Source organism: Heptranchias perlo, chromosome 21, assembly GCF_035084215.1.
Source record: "Heptranchias perlo isolate sHepPer1 chromosome 21, sHepPer1.hap1, whole genome shotgun sequence".
NCBI lineage: Eukaryota > Metazoa > Chordata > Chondrichthyes > Hexanchiformes > Hexanchidae > Heptranchias > Heptranchias perlo.
In genome coordinates, this window is record NC_090345.1 from 25,633,027 (window position 1) to 25,653,033 (window position 20,007).

Below are 20,007 nucleotides of genomic sequence, written 5' to 3' on the forward strand. Positions count from 1 at the left end.
GCGCCCTATTGAGTTTTCTGTGTGCTGGTGTTGAAATTATAGTACAGCGCTGCTACTACTTTTCAAACCTTAGGCAACATCATTCTACTTTCTACCTCACTGTCCAATTATCTTCTCAATCAGTAGAAAATTCACCAGTGGTCCAGGAGCTAGAGGTTGCTAAGTGGCACTTAGTACATGTGTGCGCTGCCCTGCTACCCCACCCCCACCCCCAACTCTATAGCCATGGTAACAGGTAGTGTAACAGGATGATCCTCACTTACACCGCTGCACAAAAGCTGGTGATACTGTAGCAGCAAATGCATCATGATGATAGCTTTAGGCCTGGAGGTGTTCAAGTGGCCTTTGAAGTGGACCAAGTTGTACCAGACATGTTTCACTTGCTCTATCGTGGCCAGACTGACTTCTATAAAGCTTGTCAGAGTTGGAATTGACATCACCTACTATTGTCGCTGGGGCTCTCACTCAACAGAAAAGCAAACTAGAACAGTTTGAAACTGTTGGTAAGGCTCACACATGAATGGGTGAAGTATCCAAGGGTTGATGGTGCCTGTGGAACTTTACCCCTTCAGGAGAAGGGGCGTGGGGGGAGAACTGGCTAAAGTACAAACTCAGTTGGTATCTCAAACAGCTAGTACAACCCAGAACATTTCATGAAAATCAGTGCGAAAGAGGTAATAGTGCACAAATAGTAGACACTAGGCTCTGTATTGCTTGTCGGAACATACGAGCAGAGGCCATTCAGCCCCTCCAGCCTGTTCCATCATTCAATCAGATCATGGCTGATCTGTACCTCAACTCCATTTACCTGCCTTTGATCCATAATCCTTGATACCTTTACCTAGCAAAAATCTATCAATCTCAGTGCTTATAGACAATCAGTTACTAACAAAAAAAATGCTCTTAAATCTACAATTTTCATTTATTTCAGGAATATATTCATTAAAAAATTCCTGAAAACAAAATGGTTAAAAAGGTAGATTTGTTTGGAAGAATATGTTTGCACAGAATAAAACTCGGGACTGTGCTACATTCAACAATTAACTATTCATACAAATGCAAGAAAGCATTAGAATGTTCAAAGAGAAGTTCACTAAGGAGGTGAATATTTACATAGAAACATAGAAAATAGCAGCAGCAGTAAGCGATTTCGCCCTTCGAGCCTGCTCCGCCATTCAATATAATCATGGCTGGTCCTCTATCTCAATATCATATTCCTGCTCTCTCCCCATACCCCTTGATGCCTTTTGTATCTAGAAATCTATCTCCTTCTTAAATATATTCAGTGACTTGGCCTCCACAGCCTTCTGTGGTAGAGAATTCCACAGGTTCACCAGCCTTTGAGTGAAGAAATTTCTCCTCATCTCAGTCCTAAATGTCCTACCCCGTAAATGTCCTACCCCATGTTGAAGGAGACCTGGAAATATTAAGTAAGCACTGAATACAACTGAAATGCATTGGAAAAAAATTGTACACAGATGAGTGAATCTTGCTCTGATCAGACTAGTTTTTTAAGTGGCATTAGGTGAAATGAGTTGATCTTGAATTTGATTGACACACCAAAAGAAAACAGAAGTATTTTACTGGCATGCAAGAGGGAAAAAAAAGTCTCATAAGCTCCCTAAACTGCTACCATAACTCAGGCTTATCACATAGTGGTCCCAGAGTATTTCTGGGTTCCTGAGTATGACATATTATTCCACTGGGCATTGAATTTCATTAGCGTGTTGCAGCACAGAAATATTTTTCCCCATCACATAATTACTTACAAAACTGTGTTATTATACACAGGCAGCCTCTGCTTTTAACAGCTGCTTTCTAAATTCAGTCTTAATAATGATTAAACACCTATTAATGGAACCTAGGTTAAACAGCCACCTGTCTTAATCAGACAATTTTAGTTAGACCAGAAAATGAACAACCAAGGATCTTCAATATACATTGTCCAATAATATATCACATTCTACAAAATACAATATCTCACGCTATACAATATCCTACAATACATAGTATTCTACAATATATATTCTACAGTATCCTAATATATCCTAGAATATAATGTAGCCCATCATATATAATATATATATAATTCCTTACAATATACAGTGTACCGCAGTAGACATCTTACAATATACAGAATCCTACATCTTACGATATATAGTAGCCTCCAATATATAAACTGGTATGTTTTCGCCTAGGTGTTTTGTACGACGCCATTCATGTGAACATAAGAAAATATGAAGTAAGAAAAAGCCATTGGACCCACCAAGCCTGTTGCTTTCAAACACCATATAAAATCCAAGCTAAACATCAACTGACAGAGGTGCTTTGGCCTTTGTTGTCCATCAGTACCATACTGTTGTCTCCGTCTATATTTCAAATAGGCAATTTACCCATACACAAATTATATTTTAAATACAGTGGGGGGTTAATTGGGCCGCGTAGCACCCATTGTTTGGCTTCCTGGCTGCGCAGGCATGTTTCCAGCATGACGTGCGCTGGACGCCATCTTGGTATAGGAGTTAGTGCATGTGCAAATACTTTACATGCTGCCAGCATTTAGTGAGCTGAAAATTTTCAGTGAGCTGAAAATGTGCAACACTGATTTAAAGTGATAGACCACCATTTTGGAACTTAACTCTCAACTCAATGCACAGTCTTAACCCCGACCATCTAAATGTGTCTTAAAGTGCCTGGACGACACCCAACAGCGCTATTTAAAGTGACCATGCAGGGTTTACAGGTTAGTGGCTGGATTATTGCTTCTGGCTGCCGAAACATTTGTATCTGTTTTTGGAGGTCTCCTATACTTGGATACTAGGACTAGGGGACATAGCCTAAAATTTAGAGCCAGGACTTGCAGGAGTGAAGTTAGGAAATGCTGCTACAAGCAAAGGGTGGGAGAAGTTTGGAACGCTCTTCTGCAAAACGGCAGTTGATGCTAGCTCAATTGTGAATTCTAAATCTGAGATTGATAGATTTCTGTGAACCGAGGGTATTAAGGGATATGGGGCTAAGGCAGGTATATGGAGTTAGGTCACGGGTCCACCGTGATCTCATTGAATGTTGGAACAGGCTCGAGGGGCTAAATGCCACTGCCACTTGCTGCCTCCTGATATGCGCCACCTTCTTCTGCAAGAAAGCGGCATGTGTGTCTGGGTGGTGTGCCTGTCATGGTTGAATAGCTGCCAGTGTGTGTGGCCTGTGAGGTGCGGGTGGGCGGCTTGCAACAGTGGTAATGTGTAAGGGTGAGAGGAAGCATCTGATTAGAAGAGTTGAGTACTGATGGAAAGAGTTTGTTGGTATGTGGGTGATGGGGGGTGTAGTGCGTGTAGCAGTAGATGCGGCTAGTGGTGCAGTAGGAGACGCCACTTGACAGTTGATCTCACACACCTTGACCACTCATGTCAAAACAATGAACTTCTTCCTGCACTGCATCTATGTTCATGATGCTATGCGCCTGGCATTGACTTCGTCCCCCGCTGCCTCCCACTGCCTTTTGGGTATGTGTCTGGAAGGCCTCTTGCTCCCCTCACCCCCCCCACTGCGGATATAGAATGCCCCTCCTTCTGTCCACCTTTTGCACCAAGGCCTCTAGTGCATCAGCGGAGAACCTTGGTGCACGCACTCTCGCAGGCCTGGTACAAACTCAGATCGGCAGATTGGTGAGGTCTGGCATGCAGACTGGAGGATGTGGGATTTATTAGTGTGCAACCTTTATTCAATGTTTTAACATAACTCATCAGTTTGTAAACATAGAGTAGGGAACTGCATTTGTGTTTTGCATGTGATCTCCGTTCAGATTCCGTTCAGATTCCATGCAGACAGCAGGCTGTTATTTTCAGCAAATGACAGGTACCAGCTACCTTTAAGAGATTTTTAAGAGACAGCCCGCCTTTAAAAGATTAGGGATCCCCCTGCTGGTGGAAATTGCAAATTGCATTGAAACTTCGTTCAACGCTGATTCGGAACGCTGCTTGCGGGTAAGTCCTCAGGCCTGATGAAAGTCTCAACCTGCCTGTGCGGGGGCCATTGGGTAATATTAGATCACGCTACCCCCGCCCAATTAATCTAGTGAACCTTCGCTGCACCGCCTCTAAGGCGAGTATATCCTTCCTTAGATAAGGAGACCAAAACTGTAGAGTCTCCAGGTGAGGTCTCACCAAAATAATGTACAAATGTTGTAAGACTTCCTTACTTTTGTACTCCAACCCCCTTGCTATAAAGGCCAACATTCCGTTTGCTTTCCTAATTGCTTGCTGTACCTGCATACTAACTTGTGTTCCTGGATTGAGGACACCCAAGTCTCTCTGGACACCAGCCTTTAATAGTTTCTCACCATTTAAAAATATTCTGCTTTTCCATTCTTCCTACTAAAGTAAATAACCTGACATTTCCCCACATTATACTCCATCTGCCACCTTCTTGCCTACTCACTTAACCAGTCTATATCCCTTTGCAGACTCATCGTATCTGCCTCATAGTTTACTTTCCCACCTAGCTTTGTGTCGTCGGCAAATTTGGATACACTACACTCAGTTCCTTCATCTAAGTCATTAATGTAGATTGTAAATAGTTGAGGCCCAAGCACTGATCCTTGTGTGCCCCACTACTTCCAGTCTGCCAGCTTGAAAATGTCCCATTTATTCCTACTCTCTGTTTTCTGTCCATTAACCAATCCTCTGTCCATGCTAATATGTTACCCCCAATTCCATGAGCCCTTATCTTGTGTAACAACCTTTTATGTGGCAACTTATCAAATGCCTTTTGAAAATCCAAATATACAATATCCACTGGTTCCCCTTTATCTACTCTGTTAGTTGCATCCTCAAAAAAAATCTAAAAGGTTTGTCGAACACTATTTCCCTTTCATAAAACCATGTTGACTCTACCTAATCATATGATGATTTTCTAAGTGCCGTGTTACTACTTCCTTAATAATGGATTCCAGCATTTTCCTGACGACTGATGTCAGGCTAACTGGCCTGTAGCTCACTGTTTTTTCTCTCCCTCCTTTCTTGAATAGTGGGGTCACATTTGCTTCCTCCCAATCTGCTAGGACCGTTCTGGAATCTAATGCTAATTAAATCATGGAAGCTTACACAAACAAAACATCTTTACCAGAGCGAGAAGACAAGCCATCAAGACCACAAGCCTAAAGAAGCTAGGGAGTAAACGAGAAACCTGGAATATCTAGCTGCCAGTGCTTCATTGATTTGGTGGTCATCTGGGGTACCAACAGCGCTATGTGAGGTGATTGACTTCTGAAGGGCTAAACTCTTCTAAGACCTGCTTCATTCAGATTAGTCAACAGAATTGAGGTGTCATTGGAAATTAAGACCATATAAGATGGTGCTATTGACATTGAAGTCTTCAGCTTTCAGTTCTTAGTTCCTAATTTATCTCTCTTAGTAGTCCTTCTAGTAGTCATTGTAGTAGGAGGTGTAGGAGTACTTCGGGTACTAGTATGTAGAAGGGTATCTCTGCAGATCAGAAAGGCCATCTCTGACTGAGAGAGAAACGTGCCAGAAATTAAGATAGTATGGCTGCACTAGCCAGATATAAGTGCATCACTTAGATGCAGGTGGTGTATCGTAACTGCAGCATGTGGGAGTCTGTGGAGACCAGCGTGATCCCGAGCAACCACATCTGCAGGAAAGTGTCTGCAGCTCGATGAACTTCAGCTCAGTTATTGAGCTGGAGAACGAGCTGCAGACATTGTGCTGCATCCGGGAGGGGGGGGGGGGGGGGGGGAGAGTTATCTGGACACTTGGATCCAGGAGGCAGTCACACCCCTTAGATTAGGTAATAGTTTGGATTCATTCAGTGGTGAAGGACAGGAGGGTGTGACTGCGAGTCAGCCAGGTATGGGGACCCAGGAGATAGTGATGGAGGAGCCTCAGCCTTTAACCTTGTCCAACAGGTACGAGGTACTTGCTACCTGTATGGAGGAGAGCAAAGACTACAGGGAGGATGGGCAAACTGACCACAGCACCGTGGTACAGGAGGCCATTCACATGGGGGGAGTAAAAAGGACTGTGGTAGTAGTTGTAGGGGATGGTACAGTCCGAGGGACCGAGAGTCCCATAGGCTGTTGCCTGCATGGTGCCAGGGTTAAGGACATCTCTTCACGGCTGGAAAAGAACATGGACCATGAGGGGGAGGATCCAGTGGTCATGATCCACATTGGAACCAACGACATGAGTAGAACTAAGAATGAGGTTCTGCTGAGACAGTTTGAGAAGCTAGGGTCTAAATTAATAAGCAGAACTTCAAAGGTAATAATCTCTGGATTACTATCTGAGCTGTTCCGTTGGGACTAGTGTCCTGGTGAATCGAATAACTAGGGCTGTAGATCGGGCTTTAACCTAAAAAGGAGGGGAGGGATCAGGTGAGGGGAAATTTAGAAATCTAATGAGAAAAGTCAAGGTGACAGAGCAGTGTGGTGATTTTAGTAAAGATAAGCAGAGTGTGGCAGGAAGGGACAGAGTTTAACAGTAATAGTGCATCATCAAATAAGGTCAAATCAGGGAAAAATGGTAAAAAGTTAAAATTAAGGGCTCTTTATCTGAATGCACGGAGCATTTGTAACAAGATAGATGAATTAGTTGCACAAACAGAGATAAATGGGTTTGATATAATAGCCATTACAGAGACATGGTTGCAAGGTGACCAAGGTTGGGAACTAAATATTCCAGGTTACTTGACGTTTCGGAAAGACAGGCAGAATGGAAAAGGAGGAGGTGTAGTCTTGATAATAAAGGATGACATAAGGACAGTGGTGAGAAAGGATCTTGGCTCGGAAGATTAGGAAGTAGAATCAGTATGGATGGAAATAAGAAATAACAAGAGGCAGAAAACACTGGTGGGAGTAGTTTATAGGTCCCCTAATAGTAGCTATACCGTTGGACAGAGTATTAATCAAGAAAAAATAGGGGCTTGTAACAAAGGTAATGCAATAATTGTTGGGGACTTTAATCTTCATATAGACTGGACAAATCAAATTGGCAAAGGTAGTCTGGAGGACGAGTTCATGGAATGCATTCAAGACGGTTTCCTGGAATAATACATTGGCGAACGAACCAGGGAACAGCCTATTTTAGATCTTGTATTGTGTAATGAGACAGGGCGAATTAGTAATCGCAGAGTAAAGGATCCTCTGGGGAATAGTGATCATAACATGATAGAATTTCACATTGAGTTTGAGAGTAAGACAGAAACTAAAGTCTAAAACTTAAATAAAGCCAATTACATAGGTATGAGGGGCGAGTTGGCCAAGGTAGATTGGGAAATTAGATTAAAGGATATGACTGTAGATAAGCAATGGCAAACATTTAAAGAAATATTGCAATATTCTCAACGAACATACATTCCATTGAGAAATAAAAATTCCACGGGTAAAGTGATTCATTCGTGGCTAACTAAAGAAGTTAAGGATACTATTAGATTAAAAGAAGAGGCCTATAACGTTGCCAAGAAGATTGGTAAGCCTGAGGATTGGGAGAGTTTTAGTTACCAGCAAAGGGTGACCAAAAAATTGATAAAAAGGGAGAAAATAGAATATGAAAGTAAGCTAGCAAGAAATATAAAAATGGATGGTAAGAGCTTCTACAAGTATGTAAAAAGGAAGAGAGTAGCAAAAGTAAATGTTGGTCCCTTAGATGCTGAGACAGGAGAAATTATAATGGGGAATCAGGAAATGGAAGAGACGTTAAACAAATATTTTGTGTCTGTCTTCACAGTAGAAGACACAAAAAGCACACCAGAAATAGTGGGGAACCAAGGGGCTAATGAGAGTGAGGAACTTAAAGTAATTAATATCAGTAGAGAAAAAGTACTGGAGAAACTAATGGGACTAAAAGCCGATAAATCCCCAAGACCTGATGGCCTACATCCTAAGGTTCTAAAAGAGGTGGCTGCAGAGATAGTGGATGCATTGGTTGTGATCTTCCAAAATTCCCTAGATTCCAGAACAGTCCCAGCGAATTGGAAGGTAGCAAATGTAACACCACTATTCAAGAAAGGAGGGAGAGAGAAAACAGGGAACTACAGGCCAGTTAGCCTGATGTCGGGAAAATGCTGGAATCCATTATTAAGGAAGTGGTAACAGGACACTTAGAACATCATAATATGATTAGGCAGAGTCAACATGGTTTTATGAAAGGGAAATTGTGTTTGACAAATTTATTAGAGTTTTTTGAGGATGTAACTAGCAGGGTAGATAAAGGGGAACCAGTGCATGTAGTATATTTGGATTTTCAAAAGGCATTCAATAAGGTGCCACATAAAAAGTTGTTACACAAGATAAGGGTTCATGGTGTTGGGGGTAACATATTAGCATGGATAGAGGATTGGTTAATGGACAGAAAAGAGAGTAGGGATAAACAGGTCATTTTCAGGTCGGCAGGCTGTAACTAGTGGGGTACCGCAAGGATCGGTGCTTGGGCCTCAGCTATTTACAATCTATATTAATGACTTAGATGAAGGGACTGAGTGTAATGTATCCAAGTTTGCTGACAATACAAAGCTAGGTGGGAAAGTAAGCTGTGAGGAGACACAAAGGGCTCGATATTAGCACCCGCTATCGGGTGCGTTCCTGGCGGGGGGGGGCTCCAAAAATTGGTGATTCCCGGGGCGGGTCGGGAGCCTGGCTCCAACCCGCCCACTTCCGGGTTTCCCATAGACGCGCTGACGTGCGCACGCAGCCCCTGCATGTGGGACTCCCGCAGGCAATTAAAGCCGGCGGGGTGCCACTTAAGCTATTTATTTTGGTATTTCAGGTCGTTTATAGAGACCTGATTAAGGAGATATTTTACATGGGGTGGGATTTTACAAACAACTGGGACTGTTTCCCGTACTGGGGGAAACACTCCCAGTTAAAATGGACGTGTTGCAGCCATCAGCCTGTGGCAGCTGAAATGGTTCATTTGACAGGTGGGGGTGGGGGGGATGAAGACCCTCACTCATTGCAGGAGGCCACTCTGTTACTTTGGACAAAGTTTGGCCTCCACCACCCTCCTCCTAACAATAAAATTCACCAACTTGCACACTTACCCCGGTGTCCAGACACATGTACCTAACTTGCGGACCCCCTCAGATGTACATCTTCCGGATGGGGGCCGCTGTAGCTGCAGTCATGACCTCCTCGGAGGGCGAACAGCATCACCAGCCTCACCGGCCACGCTGTCCACCTCTGACACGTGGAGCTCCACAACACAGTGCTGTGACACATCCACCTGTACAGCAGGAGGGAGGGCAACGGCAGAGAGAGATGCGTCGCAGAGGGAACTACCCTCGCCACAGGGTCCACAGACCGAGGCTCAGCTTCCTGGACCTCTCTGAGCAGCAGTGCACACGGAGGCTCAGAGTCACTCGACATGTAGTCGCGGACATCTGCAGCCTCCTTCATGCCGAGCTGCTCCTGGCTGGCCCGAGCACCATCTTCTTACCTGTCGGTGTCAAAGTCACCACTGCCCTCAACAACTTCTCCTCCGCATCCTTCCAGGGTTCCACCGGGGACATCGCCAACGTCTCTCAGTCGTCTGCACAAAAGAGCCCTGCAAATACACCTACACCCACTCTGCAGTGACACAATGGGTGGCATCAGGTGTGGGTCTTCATTGTGATCCTCAGGAAAGGGCATTATTGCACAAACCAGACAAGATTCGCAAAGACGTGGCAGTAGTGGTGCCAATATAATATGTGATGTGAGTTGATCAGAAATTAAATATAAGTAAAAACCATTACAAACCCTCAAACACCCTTGTGCATCCCCTTCATGCTCACGACACGTTTGCCTTACGTTGCCTACTGCACATATGTGATGCATGCCCTGTGGCTGCAGCACAGGTAGTGGCAGCTTGAGTGAGGCTGACCGTGAAAGAGATGCATGAGAGGGTGAGTATGAGATAGAGCCATGAGATTGTATGAGGATTGGGTTGAGTGGTAGTGGCGGGATGAGTACTGGCGAGGTGAGTAAGTGCAGGTAAGATGAGGATGAGGTTTGAGTGAGTGTGAGGTGTGATGTGACAGAGTAGTGTTGGCAGTGCAGAAGGAGGTGTGGGGTGGGGGCGGTGATGTGGCAGACGGAGTGTAGGGGAATGAGTAAGTGTACTCACTTTGGCTGACCTACTTAGGTCATTGCAGCGCCTCCTGCACTGTATGCAGGTGCGCGATATGTTGGTGGTGCAGGTGACCTCCTCTGCCACCTTGAGTCAGGCCTTCTTGGTGGCAGAGGCAGGCCGCTTCCTCCCGCCCGCCGGGGGGGGAAGATCTCTGTCCTCCCCCTCCTCCTCACCCCATCCAATGATACCTGGAGTGAGGCATCATTAAACCTGGAAGCAGCCTTCCCCCTGGGCTGCTCCATGCTGTAATTTTTCCTATTTCTTGCAGCATCAGTCAGTGGAGGACTGCCCCTTTAAATAGAGCTCCTCCAGCTGACAGACCTTACTGCGCATGCGCAGCCTGCCCGCCGCGCAGCTCAGCAGCGGGGAACCCGGAGACCAGGTAAGTGGATCCAATTAGCCTGCGATTGTGCGCGGGGCAGACTGATTTCACCGGGCGCGTTACCCACGCGCCCAATAGACCCCCCGCCGCGAACCCGCCGCCCTGGTAATATCGAGCCCAAAGTGTCTGCAAAGGGATATAGAGAGATTAAGTGAGAGGACAAGAAGGTGGCAGATGGAATATAATGCAGGGAAATGTGAGGTCATTCACTTTGGTAGGAAGAATACAAAAACAGTATATTTTTTTAAATGGTGAGAAACTATTAAATGTTGGTGTTGAGATGGACTTAGGTGCCCTCCTACAAGAAACACAAAAAGTTAAAATGCAGGTACAGCAAGCAATTAGGAAGGCAAATGGCATGTTGGCCTTTATAGCAAAGGGGTTAGAGTACAAGAGTAAGGAAGTCTTACTACAGTTGTACAGGGCTTTGGTGAGACCTCAACTGGAATACTGTGTACAGTTTTGGTCTCCTTATCTAAGGAAGGATATACTTGCCTTAGAGACGGTGCAACGAAGGTTCACTAGATTAATTCCTGGGATGAGAGGATTGTCCTATGTGGAGAGATTGAGTAGAATGGGCCTATATTCTCTGGAGTTTAGAAGAATGAGAGGTGATCTCATTAAAACAGAAAAGATTCTGAGGGGGCTTGATAGGGTAGAGGCTGAGCGGTTGTTTCCCCTGGCTGGAGAGTCTAGAACTAGGAGGCAAAATCACAGGATAAGGGGTCGGCCATTTAAGACAGAGATGAGGAGGAATTTCTTCACTCGGAGGGTTGTGAATCTTTGGAATTCTTTACCCCAGATGGCTGTTGAGTATATTCAAGGCTGAGACAGATAGATTTTTGGACTCAAGGGGAATCAAGGGCTATGGGGATCGGGCGGGAAAGTGAAGTTGAGGTCAAAGGTTAGCCATGATCTTACTGAATGGCAGAGCAGGCTCGAGGGGCCGTATGGCTTACTCCTGCTCCTATTTCTTATGTTCTATTGTGCAAGTTCCCTCAGATCAAAGGAGGGGAGATGTAAGCCAGCTAATCAGATACAGCTACCAGCACGGAAGGTGAATTTACCCAGGAGCAGAGGATCCGGGAGGAGTGGATAGCACCTCTATAGATAGAGGTTCATCACCCTGATATCTCAGAAGGCTAACACCATCCTCCCTGAGGACGGCAACACAATCAGTTCATCCAATCAGCTCACAAGAACAAGCTCAGACAAGTTTAGAAACATTGCTAACTACAAGCATATAGTTGAGTCCGCAAGCATGACCCTGACCTGTCAGTCGCTTGCCATTTTAATTTCCCATCCCACTCCCTTTCTGACCTCTGTCCTCGGCCTCTTACACTGTTCCAATGAAGCTCAACGGAAGCTCGAGGAACAGAGCCTCATCTTTACAACCTTCTGGACTCAACATTGATTTCAATAACTTCAGATCGTAACTACTGCTCCCATTTTTTCCAGACAGCAGGTGCTGGTAGTGGTTCTGATATTGCCATTTACAGCTCCTCTAGACCCATCTTTTGTTTCTTTACTTGTCCCATTACCACCCTCCTTGCCTTGCACTATCATTCCTTTTGTCATTTAATCACTCCTGCCCTCCACCCTATCAGAGACCTTCCCTTCTGTTCTTTCCTCCCCACCCCTTCCTCCCCACTTTCCCTGGCTCTGTACTTGCTTAAAAACTGTTTAATCTTCAACTTCTTCCAGTTCTGACGAAAGGTCATCGACCTGAACCGTTAACTCTGTTTCTTTCTCCACAGATGCTGCCCGACTTGCTGAGTATTTCCAGCATTTTCTGGTTTTATTTCAGATTTCCAGCATCCGCAGTACTTTGTTTTTGATTTGCTGGAGTTATACCGCATGTGGTGTTAAATCCAAGGAGTGTAAAACTACGTGCTACAGGAGTGCTCACACTGCTGCCCTTGCTCTGACTCTGGAATTATATGAAACTTTAGTGTTTCTTTAAAGCAGAAGCCATTTAGCAGCAATAGTAAAGTTGCAATATAAATAATGCACACTATCTCAAACACCTTTCTAAGTCATCCTCTTCGACCAGCCACTTAGGTGGTCTATACAGTAAGGTTCTATTATACAAGTATTTGGAAATGGAATAAAAGTACTCAAATGGATTTGTGGCTTCCTTTCCTCGCAACATGTTCAAGTGTCCTTTGTCGATCTTTTTGTTCCTCGCTATGACCTCTGATCAGTGTCTTCAGGATGAAGTCCATGTGATTTTTAAATAAATAATGTCTGTGGAACTTGACGCAGTACAACCCTTGTTTTCATGCCTGAACACCCATCCAGTGTCCAAATACAACCTCACACACAACAGATAAAATAAACCATATTTTACATATATCAAAATCCGATGCAATAATCTGTTTGAGTTGTCATGCATACAGTTGTAGAAAAAGCTTTAGTACTGTCACAAATAAAAGTCAAGTGTATCTTGCTACTACCCAATAGTAGGGCTGAGCTGCTGGGACTTTGTTTCAGATGGTTAAAGCTTAATACTTCAGGCTTCACATAATCCAAACTTTGAAGTTCGGATTACAGCTTGGTTTCAACAATCTGATTTACTACAAATCTGAATTTTCGTTGCTTGTTTCTATGGGTTATGTAAATGCACTTCTTTAAGGTGTTAATTTGAAACATGTTCCATTTTTTTAAAACTGTAATATTATATCAAGTTGCTGACATGTCCATATATTCAGTATCAATAATGAACACATTTGAAAATACGCTGGAAAGTATACAGGCAATGTAGTCATTATTCACTACCTCTATTTCAAACAAAAAGCAAAAAAACTGCAGATGCTGGAAATCTGAACCAAGAACAAAAACAGAAAATGCTGGAAGCACTCAGCAGGTCAGGCAGCATCTATGGAGAGAACAGATAAGTTAACATTTCAGATGTTGACTGACCTGCTGAGTGTTTCCAGCTTTTTGCATTTGCTGGTACCTTTTTTAAAAAATTTTACAAACAGTAAATGTCATTCTAATACACAAGACGTAAATCACTGCGCAATTAGAAATATACTGCAAAATATTAGGACGTCTAATAAATATTATCATATATCATATGCCATAATCTGCCAATATATGAATTATGCAATACACTATATTATATTTCTCTATAGTTTGTGTAATAAATCTATTTCCTATACATCATGGCTAATTTGCAAATTGATAGATGATATATCCTGATATTCTCCTCTGTATGTCAATTTTAATCACTCCATAAATGTGATTTTGTAAATGTATTTAAAAATTTGTTAAAATAATGCACAGGGGAAATATTGGCACTATTCTTAAATGTAGAGCATACCCTACCATCCAGGGGTAATGAATGGTCGGTTGGCACTTAGTTTCATGATCTTAAGATTCAACTGTATTGCAAAGCTTGTTACTGAAGAGTTACTGCAACCAAGTCTTTATGTCCAAACTTGAGTTAGACAACCAAAGTTAAGCATTTTTATATTGAAAGCTAGAGTACTGGGAGTGATATCACAATCCATTCGATCACAAATATTATACATGCATCTTCACTAATGTAAGATTTCAACAGACGCTTTCAAATATAAATATATTTAAAATATCACAATTGAGACATATTTCAAAATACCAAATTAATAGTCACAAAAATCTGAACAATATTTAACATTTTATGCATCTTGAACTCGTTAGTAATGCAAATATATTAAAACTCTATTCCCCCACAATGTTGCAGTCACTAGACTCTCACTGTGCTGCCTATTTTCCAAGAGTTCATTAAACTAATAATAAATCAAATTATAAAATAATCAGAGCTTTATGATCATAAATGCAACACTACCCCTGTTTCCTCCAAAACACAGGTCAATCTAAATTAAAACAGGAGTGTACAGTATGATCTGTAGACTACACATTTTTATTTCAGTGATAGCTACCATGAAATAACATTTCAACCAGAAGTACATTCCTACATTCCCTGAAGTCAGCTTGATTAGTTACATCCCTCCCCTGGTCTGCAGCATCTCCATTTAAACAGTAGAAAACTACAAATATTGACAACTTCATAATAACCATTAACATCTGTTCTAAAGGGATAGCAATCTCAGATTTAAAAGCTATGGTTTCTTATGTAATTTTGCTTAAAAACAGACTCTGAGGTCTAGATTTCTACCACTTATTATGAATGGGGACAAAACCTTTTTTATACAAGCTTCAAATATTTTGGATCGGTTTTTAAATGTAGATCTTCTATTAAATTCATATTTTACTTTGAAAGCCTATGATGTGTCAGGCACACAATGACAGTGGGCTACTCTCACTTTAATAAAAAGTGATTTTTTAAATTGTAAAAATCCAGTTTTTGGGTTTACCTCACAAACTTTTTTTTATTATCTCTCCATCCCCATCTCAGTTCATTAATGGTACCTCTGGCCACCTCCACACGCTCAGCGTGCAGCTAATCTTGCTTCTGACCTTCCTCAGTCTGAAATGTGAGTACGTACCTCTCCTTGCTGCTGCTTTGCCTGCCAGACTGCTGCGTTCCTCTGTAGGCCGCTGCTGGTTTCCCCACCAAGCCCCCGCTTTAAAAAATAACAAGAACATAAGGCTCCTACAGTTTGACAATATACGTTTTTCATTGTAATTGGGGGCGAGGGGAGGGGAAGAAGTGTTTTTTAAAACTCTAGATGGTCTAGCTTATTACATACAAGCACACGTACACACACGCGCACAGACTCACACCTCTGCTATAAAGGAAGTTTGAATTCTGTTTTGAAATCATGCTATATTCTCACATGCTGTAACTTTTATAAAGCACCAACACTTTCTCTTAACTGACCTTCCCTTTAGCACATTCAGACAGACACTCAGTTTAGGGTTGAGAGGATATCACATAACAGGAATGTCAAAGCACATAAAGACAATAATAATTCCTGTAACAAAGGCATGTTTATTCAAATTAAGAATTTTTCTTTTAAATCATGTTTTAACATATTATTTTTCTATCACAATTATTAGAAGTAGCAATGCAGGTTAACAAAGCCATAAAAAGTGCAACTGCACTGGGGTACATTTCTAGGGGAATAGAATTCAAAAACAGAGAAGTTATGCTAAACTTATATAGACCACACTTAAGAATACTATGCATAATTCTGGTCTCCATATTACAAAAAGGATACAGAATCACTGAAGATAATGAAAAAAAGGTTTACAAGGGTGATACCAGAACTGAGAGATTACAACTATCAGGGAAGACTGAGCAGGCTGGTGCTTTTTTCTCTAGAAAAAAGATGTCTGAGGGGTGACCTGATAGAGATCTTGAAAATTATGGTGGGATTCGATAGGTTAGACATAGAGAAGATGTTTCCACTTGTGGGGGAATCCAAAACTAGGGGCCATAAATATAAGATAGTCCCTAATAAATCCAATGAGGAATTCAGGCGAAACTTTTTTACTCCAGAGAGCGGTAAGAATGTGGAACTCGCCACCATGTGGAGTGTTACAGCGAATAGCACAGCTGCATTTAACAGGAAGCTAGATAAGTACATGAGAGAGAAATGGAAGGATATGTTGATAGGGTGAGATGAAGTAAATAGTGGGCGAAGGTTCGTGTGGAATATAAACAACGGCATAGACCGGTTAGGCAGAATGACCTGTTTCTGTGCTGTAAATATGTAATTCTATGTACAATTGGTGCAAATAGAATGTACAACGTAGTACAGTGCATGATTAGTCCAGTCCTGAGGAAGACCTTTACTAATAACCAGGTAACTCTCCATGCACATCTACGTGAAGCATGCTTATTTACACTATCTGTCTCAGAAACCTAATAGAAAAGCATTATTCTCGTGAAATAGGATTTTATTTTAGGAACAGGAAAAGGCCATTAGGCTTGTCCTTTTCTCAGCGATCAACCCCATCTACGCTCCTCTACTTAATACCTTCTCTCTCCAGAAATACATCCGTCTGTCTCTTGAACCCATTTCTACTGTCGGCTTCAGTGTCCTTCCTGTTATACAACTTAACAGGGAAAAGTTCAGCCTAACTTTCCTTCTTACTTCTAACCTCCTAATATTTAGTTGATGTACTCTAGTGTTTGAGCCCTTCACCCTAGTGAACAATTTGCTTCAATCAATTTTGCCAACTCCCTTCACAGCATAGGAGGAAAAAGAACATGAGTGCCATTAGGACTTCCCAAAGTACTTTACAGCCAATGGATTACTTTTGAAGTGCAGTCACTGTTATTATGTAGGCAAACCCATCGTCAGCCCATAGTTTTTTTTGCAGTTTTATCATTTTTACTCTTTCCTTTCCTAACTCCCTCCCCCCAAAGTGATTGTTCAGGATGGCAATGGGGCAGTTGAGCTCATGGGCTGTATTACTCACAATATCAATGAACCCGAGCACGGCTCACAATAAGGTGAGCAGGAATAGTGTTGAACGTGCTCCTAGCCTGTTTCTCTACCCAGTCAAAAGCAGTGAAATTCACTGCCAGTAGAAGCATAGATGTGAGCGTCAATTTAAAACAGTTAAAAATAACAAAAAAACTTGCAATTATATAACTCCTTTCATGACCTCAGGACATCCCAAAGCGTTCTACAGCCACTGAATTTCTTTTGGAATGTAACCATTGCTGTTCTGTAGGCAAAGTCCTCCCTTTTTTTGTCAGTTTTCTCCTGTGCCCTCCATTCTCCTGATTACACCTTTCGTAGGCAGTTTTAGAGGCACAAAGCACCCTCTTCAAATGCAAGTCAAGGAACTGAGTGTCAGCAGGCTATTTTGCTGCAGCAGGTATCACAGTGAAGCCCAAACCTGTCATCACTCTATATCCACATGTGTACAGTTCTAGGAAGGACCAGGATTCAATTCTAGGACCTTCTTGTCTGTATGGTTCAGGTAAACCATTACATTGGCTCCGGTCCAGCAACACCTCAATTTTAAAATTCTCATCCTTGATTTCAAATCCATCCATGTCCCTCGTCCCTCACTATCTCTGTAACCTCCTCCAGCCCTACAACCCTCCGAGATCTCTGCGTTCCTCCAATTCTGGCCTCTTGCATATCTCCGATTTTAATTGCTTCACCATTGGCGGACGGGCCTTCAACTGCCTAGGCCCTAAGCACTGGAATTCCCTCCCTAAACCTCTCTGCCTCTCTATCCTCCTTTAAGACTCTCCTTAAAACCTACCTCTTTGAACAAGCTTTTGGTCACCTGTCCTAATATCTCCATATGTGGCTCGGTGTTGAATTTGGTTCCTGTGAAGCGTCTTGGGATGTTTTACTACATTAAAGGGGCGATATAAATGCAAGTTGTTGTTGTTGTTGCTGCTGCAGTTGCCTTAAGCCAGTTGGAGATCTCAGATCTTGTATCTCTGTTGGGAACCTATTGTTTTAACATTGTAACCAGTCCAGGCTCTGGTTTCATGGGGTGAGATCTTTCATACTGATGGTTCACCAATGCGACACACATCTGTTAATGACATGCTGCAGGAGGAAACTAGCACATCACCAATGTTACTGAAACTGAAAACATGATTATCCAAACCTGGTCTGTGTGCACACACAAGAAAAAAAAAGCACATGTGTAGAGGCACCAGGGCACATAAGGAGCAATTACATTATTGAAACAACTATACAGAAGATGTCAAAACAACCTTAACATTGATTATATAGTGAACATTGTCAGGGACTGAAAACTGCAACCACCTGATTGTCTAACCAGGATGGCAAAAATATATTGGCTAATCATTACCTGCCTTTGGTCCCCCATATACCTGACTGACAGTAATCAGTATACTAGCATACCTTACAATGAAACAGTGACACAGAATTATGATTCATTTTAAAATCATTTTTTAAAACAATATTTGTTAAAGTTTTAAAATCATTTTTGAAACAATGAATTCTGATATTATAGGGTGAATCTGTTGGGAGAATTACAGTCTGTGGCTAGTAGGAGGGACATAAGTTAATGAACACGGTTAAAATGCTGCAATTGCTTTAAATACCCTGGTTAATGACTGTACCTCAATTCACGTTAATTCAGATCCATCACACTGATGGCCTTCCCAATTCTGGCTAAGTACCTCTCCCCAGTGATGTAATAAACAATAAACGTGCGAATAAGAATATTTTTAAAGAATAAAATCAGTGGAAAAGAACAAAAATTAAATGCAATAATAACTTTTTGAAACTGATTTTCAAAGAGTTAGGAGCTCAAATAATTAGTGGGACTCTGACAGAGATCAATGATCGGGTCTCTGCTATGAAATGGGCCTCTGTGTCTATGTATCTGAGGTCAGTTCAGTTGCTTCCTAAACAGGTGCAATTTAATTGGGGCAAGTGATTGCTTTAGCTCCTGATACCAACCCCACCAGCAGATGTGGTTTTCTCTCAAACAATTTTCACCCCTAACTTTCAAAGAATATAAGCACAGTGGGGAATGCAGCTTGAACAGACTTCAAATATAATCACGAGGCGCAATAAAGCAGTTTTCTCAAAACAAGTAATTTGCAATAAGCATTCAACACACTTGAAGAAATGTGGTGTTCAAAATCATGAACGGTTTTGATAGAGTAAATAAGGACAAACTGTTTCCAGTGGCAGAAGGGTCGGTAACCAGAGGACACAGATTTAAAGTGATCGGCAAAAGAGCCAGAGGCGACATGAGGAAACATTTTTTTACACAGCGAGTCGTAATGATCTGAAATGCACTGCCTGAAAGGGTGGTGGAAGCAGATTCAATAATAACTTTCAAAAGGGAATTGGATAAATACTTGAAGGGAAATCATTTACAGGGCTATGGGGAAAGAGCAGGGGAATGGGACTAATTGGATAGCTCTTTCAAAGAGCCGGCACAGGCACGATGGACAGAATGGCCTCCTCCTGTGCTGTACCTACTATGATACTATGAAATACTTGCATTGATAAAGCACCTTACCACAGCTCAGAAATCTCCCAAAGCACATGTACAATGAAATACTTTGAAGTGTAGTAGCCGAACATAGCAAGGTCCCAGAAACAGCAGTTAGATGAATGATCAGTTGGCCAGGACACAGGATCTTTAACATAAGCCTGAAGTAAACGACCAAGCAGATGGAATATTGTTTCAACATCTCATCAAAAGGGTATCACCTCTGGAAATGCAACAACCTCTTAATACTGCACTAGAATGTCTGCTTAGATTATATGCTCAAGTTCTAGGGTGGGGCTTGAACCCATAACCTTTTGACTCAAAGATGAGATCTCCAACAATTGAACTAAGCTAACACTTAAAAGTCAATTTTAACCCTACCCATCCGGCAGAAACCGCGGGGTGACTAACCCACCGCTGTCCTGCACCGATCTCGCTGACTTCTCTTTTAATCTGCTCTTTTGAGCAGGTGGCAAGGACACCAACTGAATGACATCATCGGGCCCCGACTACTATTTTAACTGTGGCCTGAGCGGAGAAGCTGTTGTGGTTTCCCACCAAGTAATGACAGCAGGAATAGGATCCAGGACCAGAAGAGGC

At 42.4% G+C, this 20,007-nt stretch overlaps 1 protein-coding gene across 7 annotated transcripts in view; it reads right to left on the minus strand.

Moving 5' to 3' along the window:
• Positions 1-20,007, minus strand: part of ctbp2a (C-terminal binding protein 2a) — a 245,497-nt gene that overhangs the window by 111,354 nt on the left and 114,136 nt on the right. For 6 of the 7 annotated variants that reach the window (XM_068002334.1, XM_068002332.1, XM_068002335.1 and 3 more), the window contains exon 3: positions 15,000-15,077. The exons of the other annotated variant lie outside the window; for it this stretch is intronic. In XM_068002334.1, the coding sequence (XP_067858435.1) occupies positions 15,000-15,077 (78 nt within the window). The remainder of the gene's footprint in view (positions 1-14,999; positions 15,078-20,007) is intronic. 7 annotated transcript variants of the gene reach the window in all.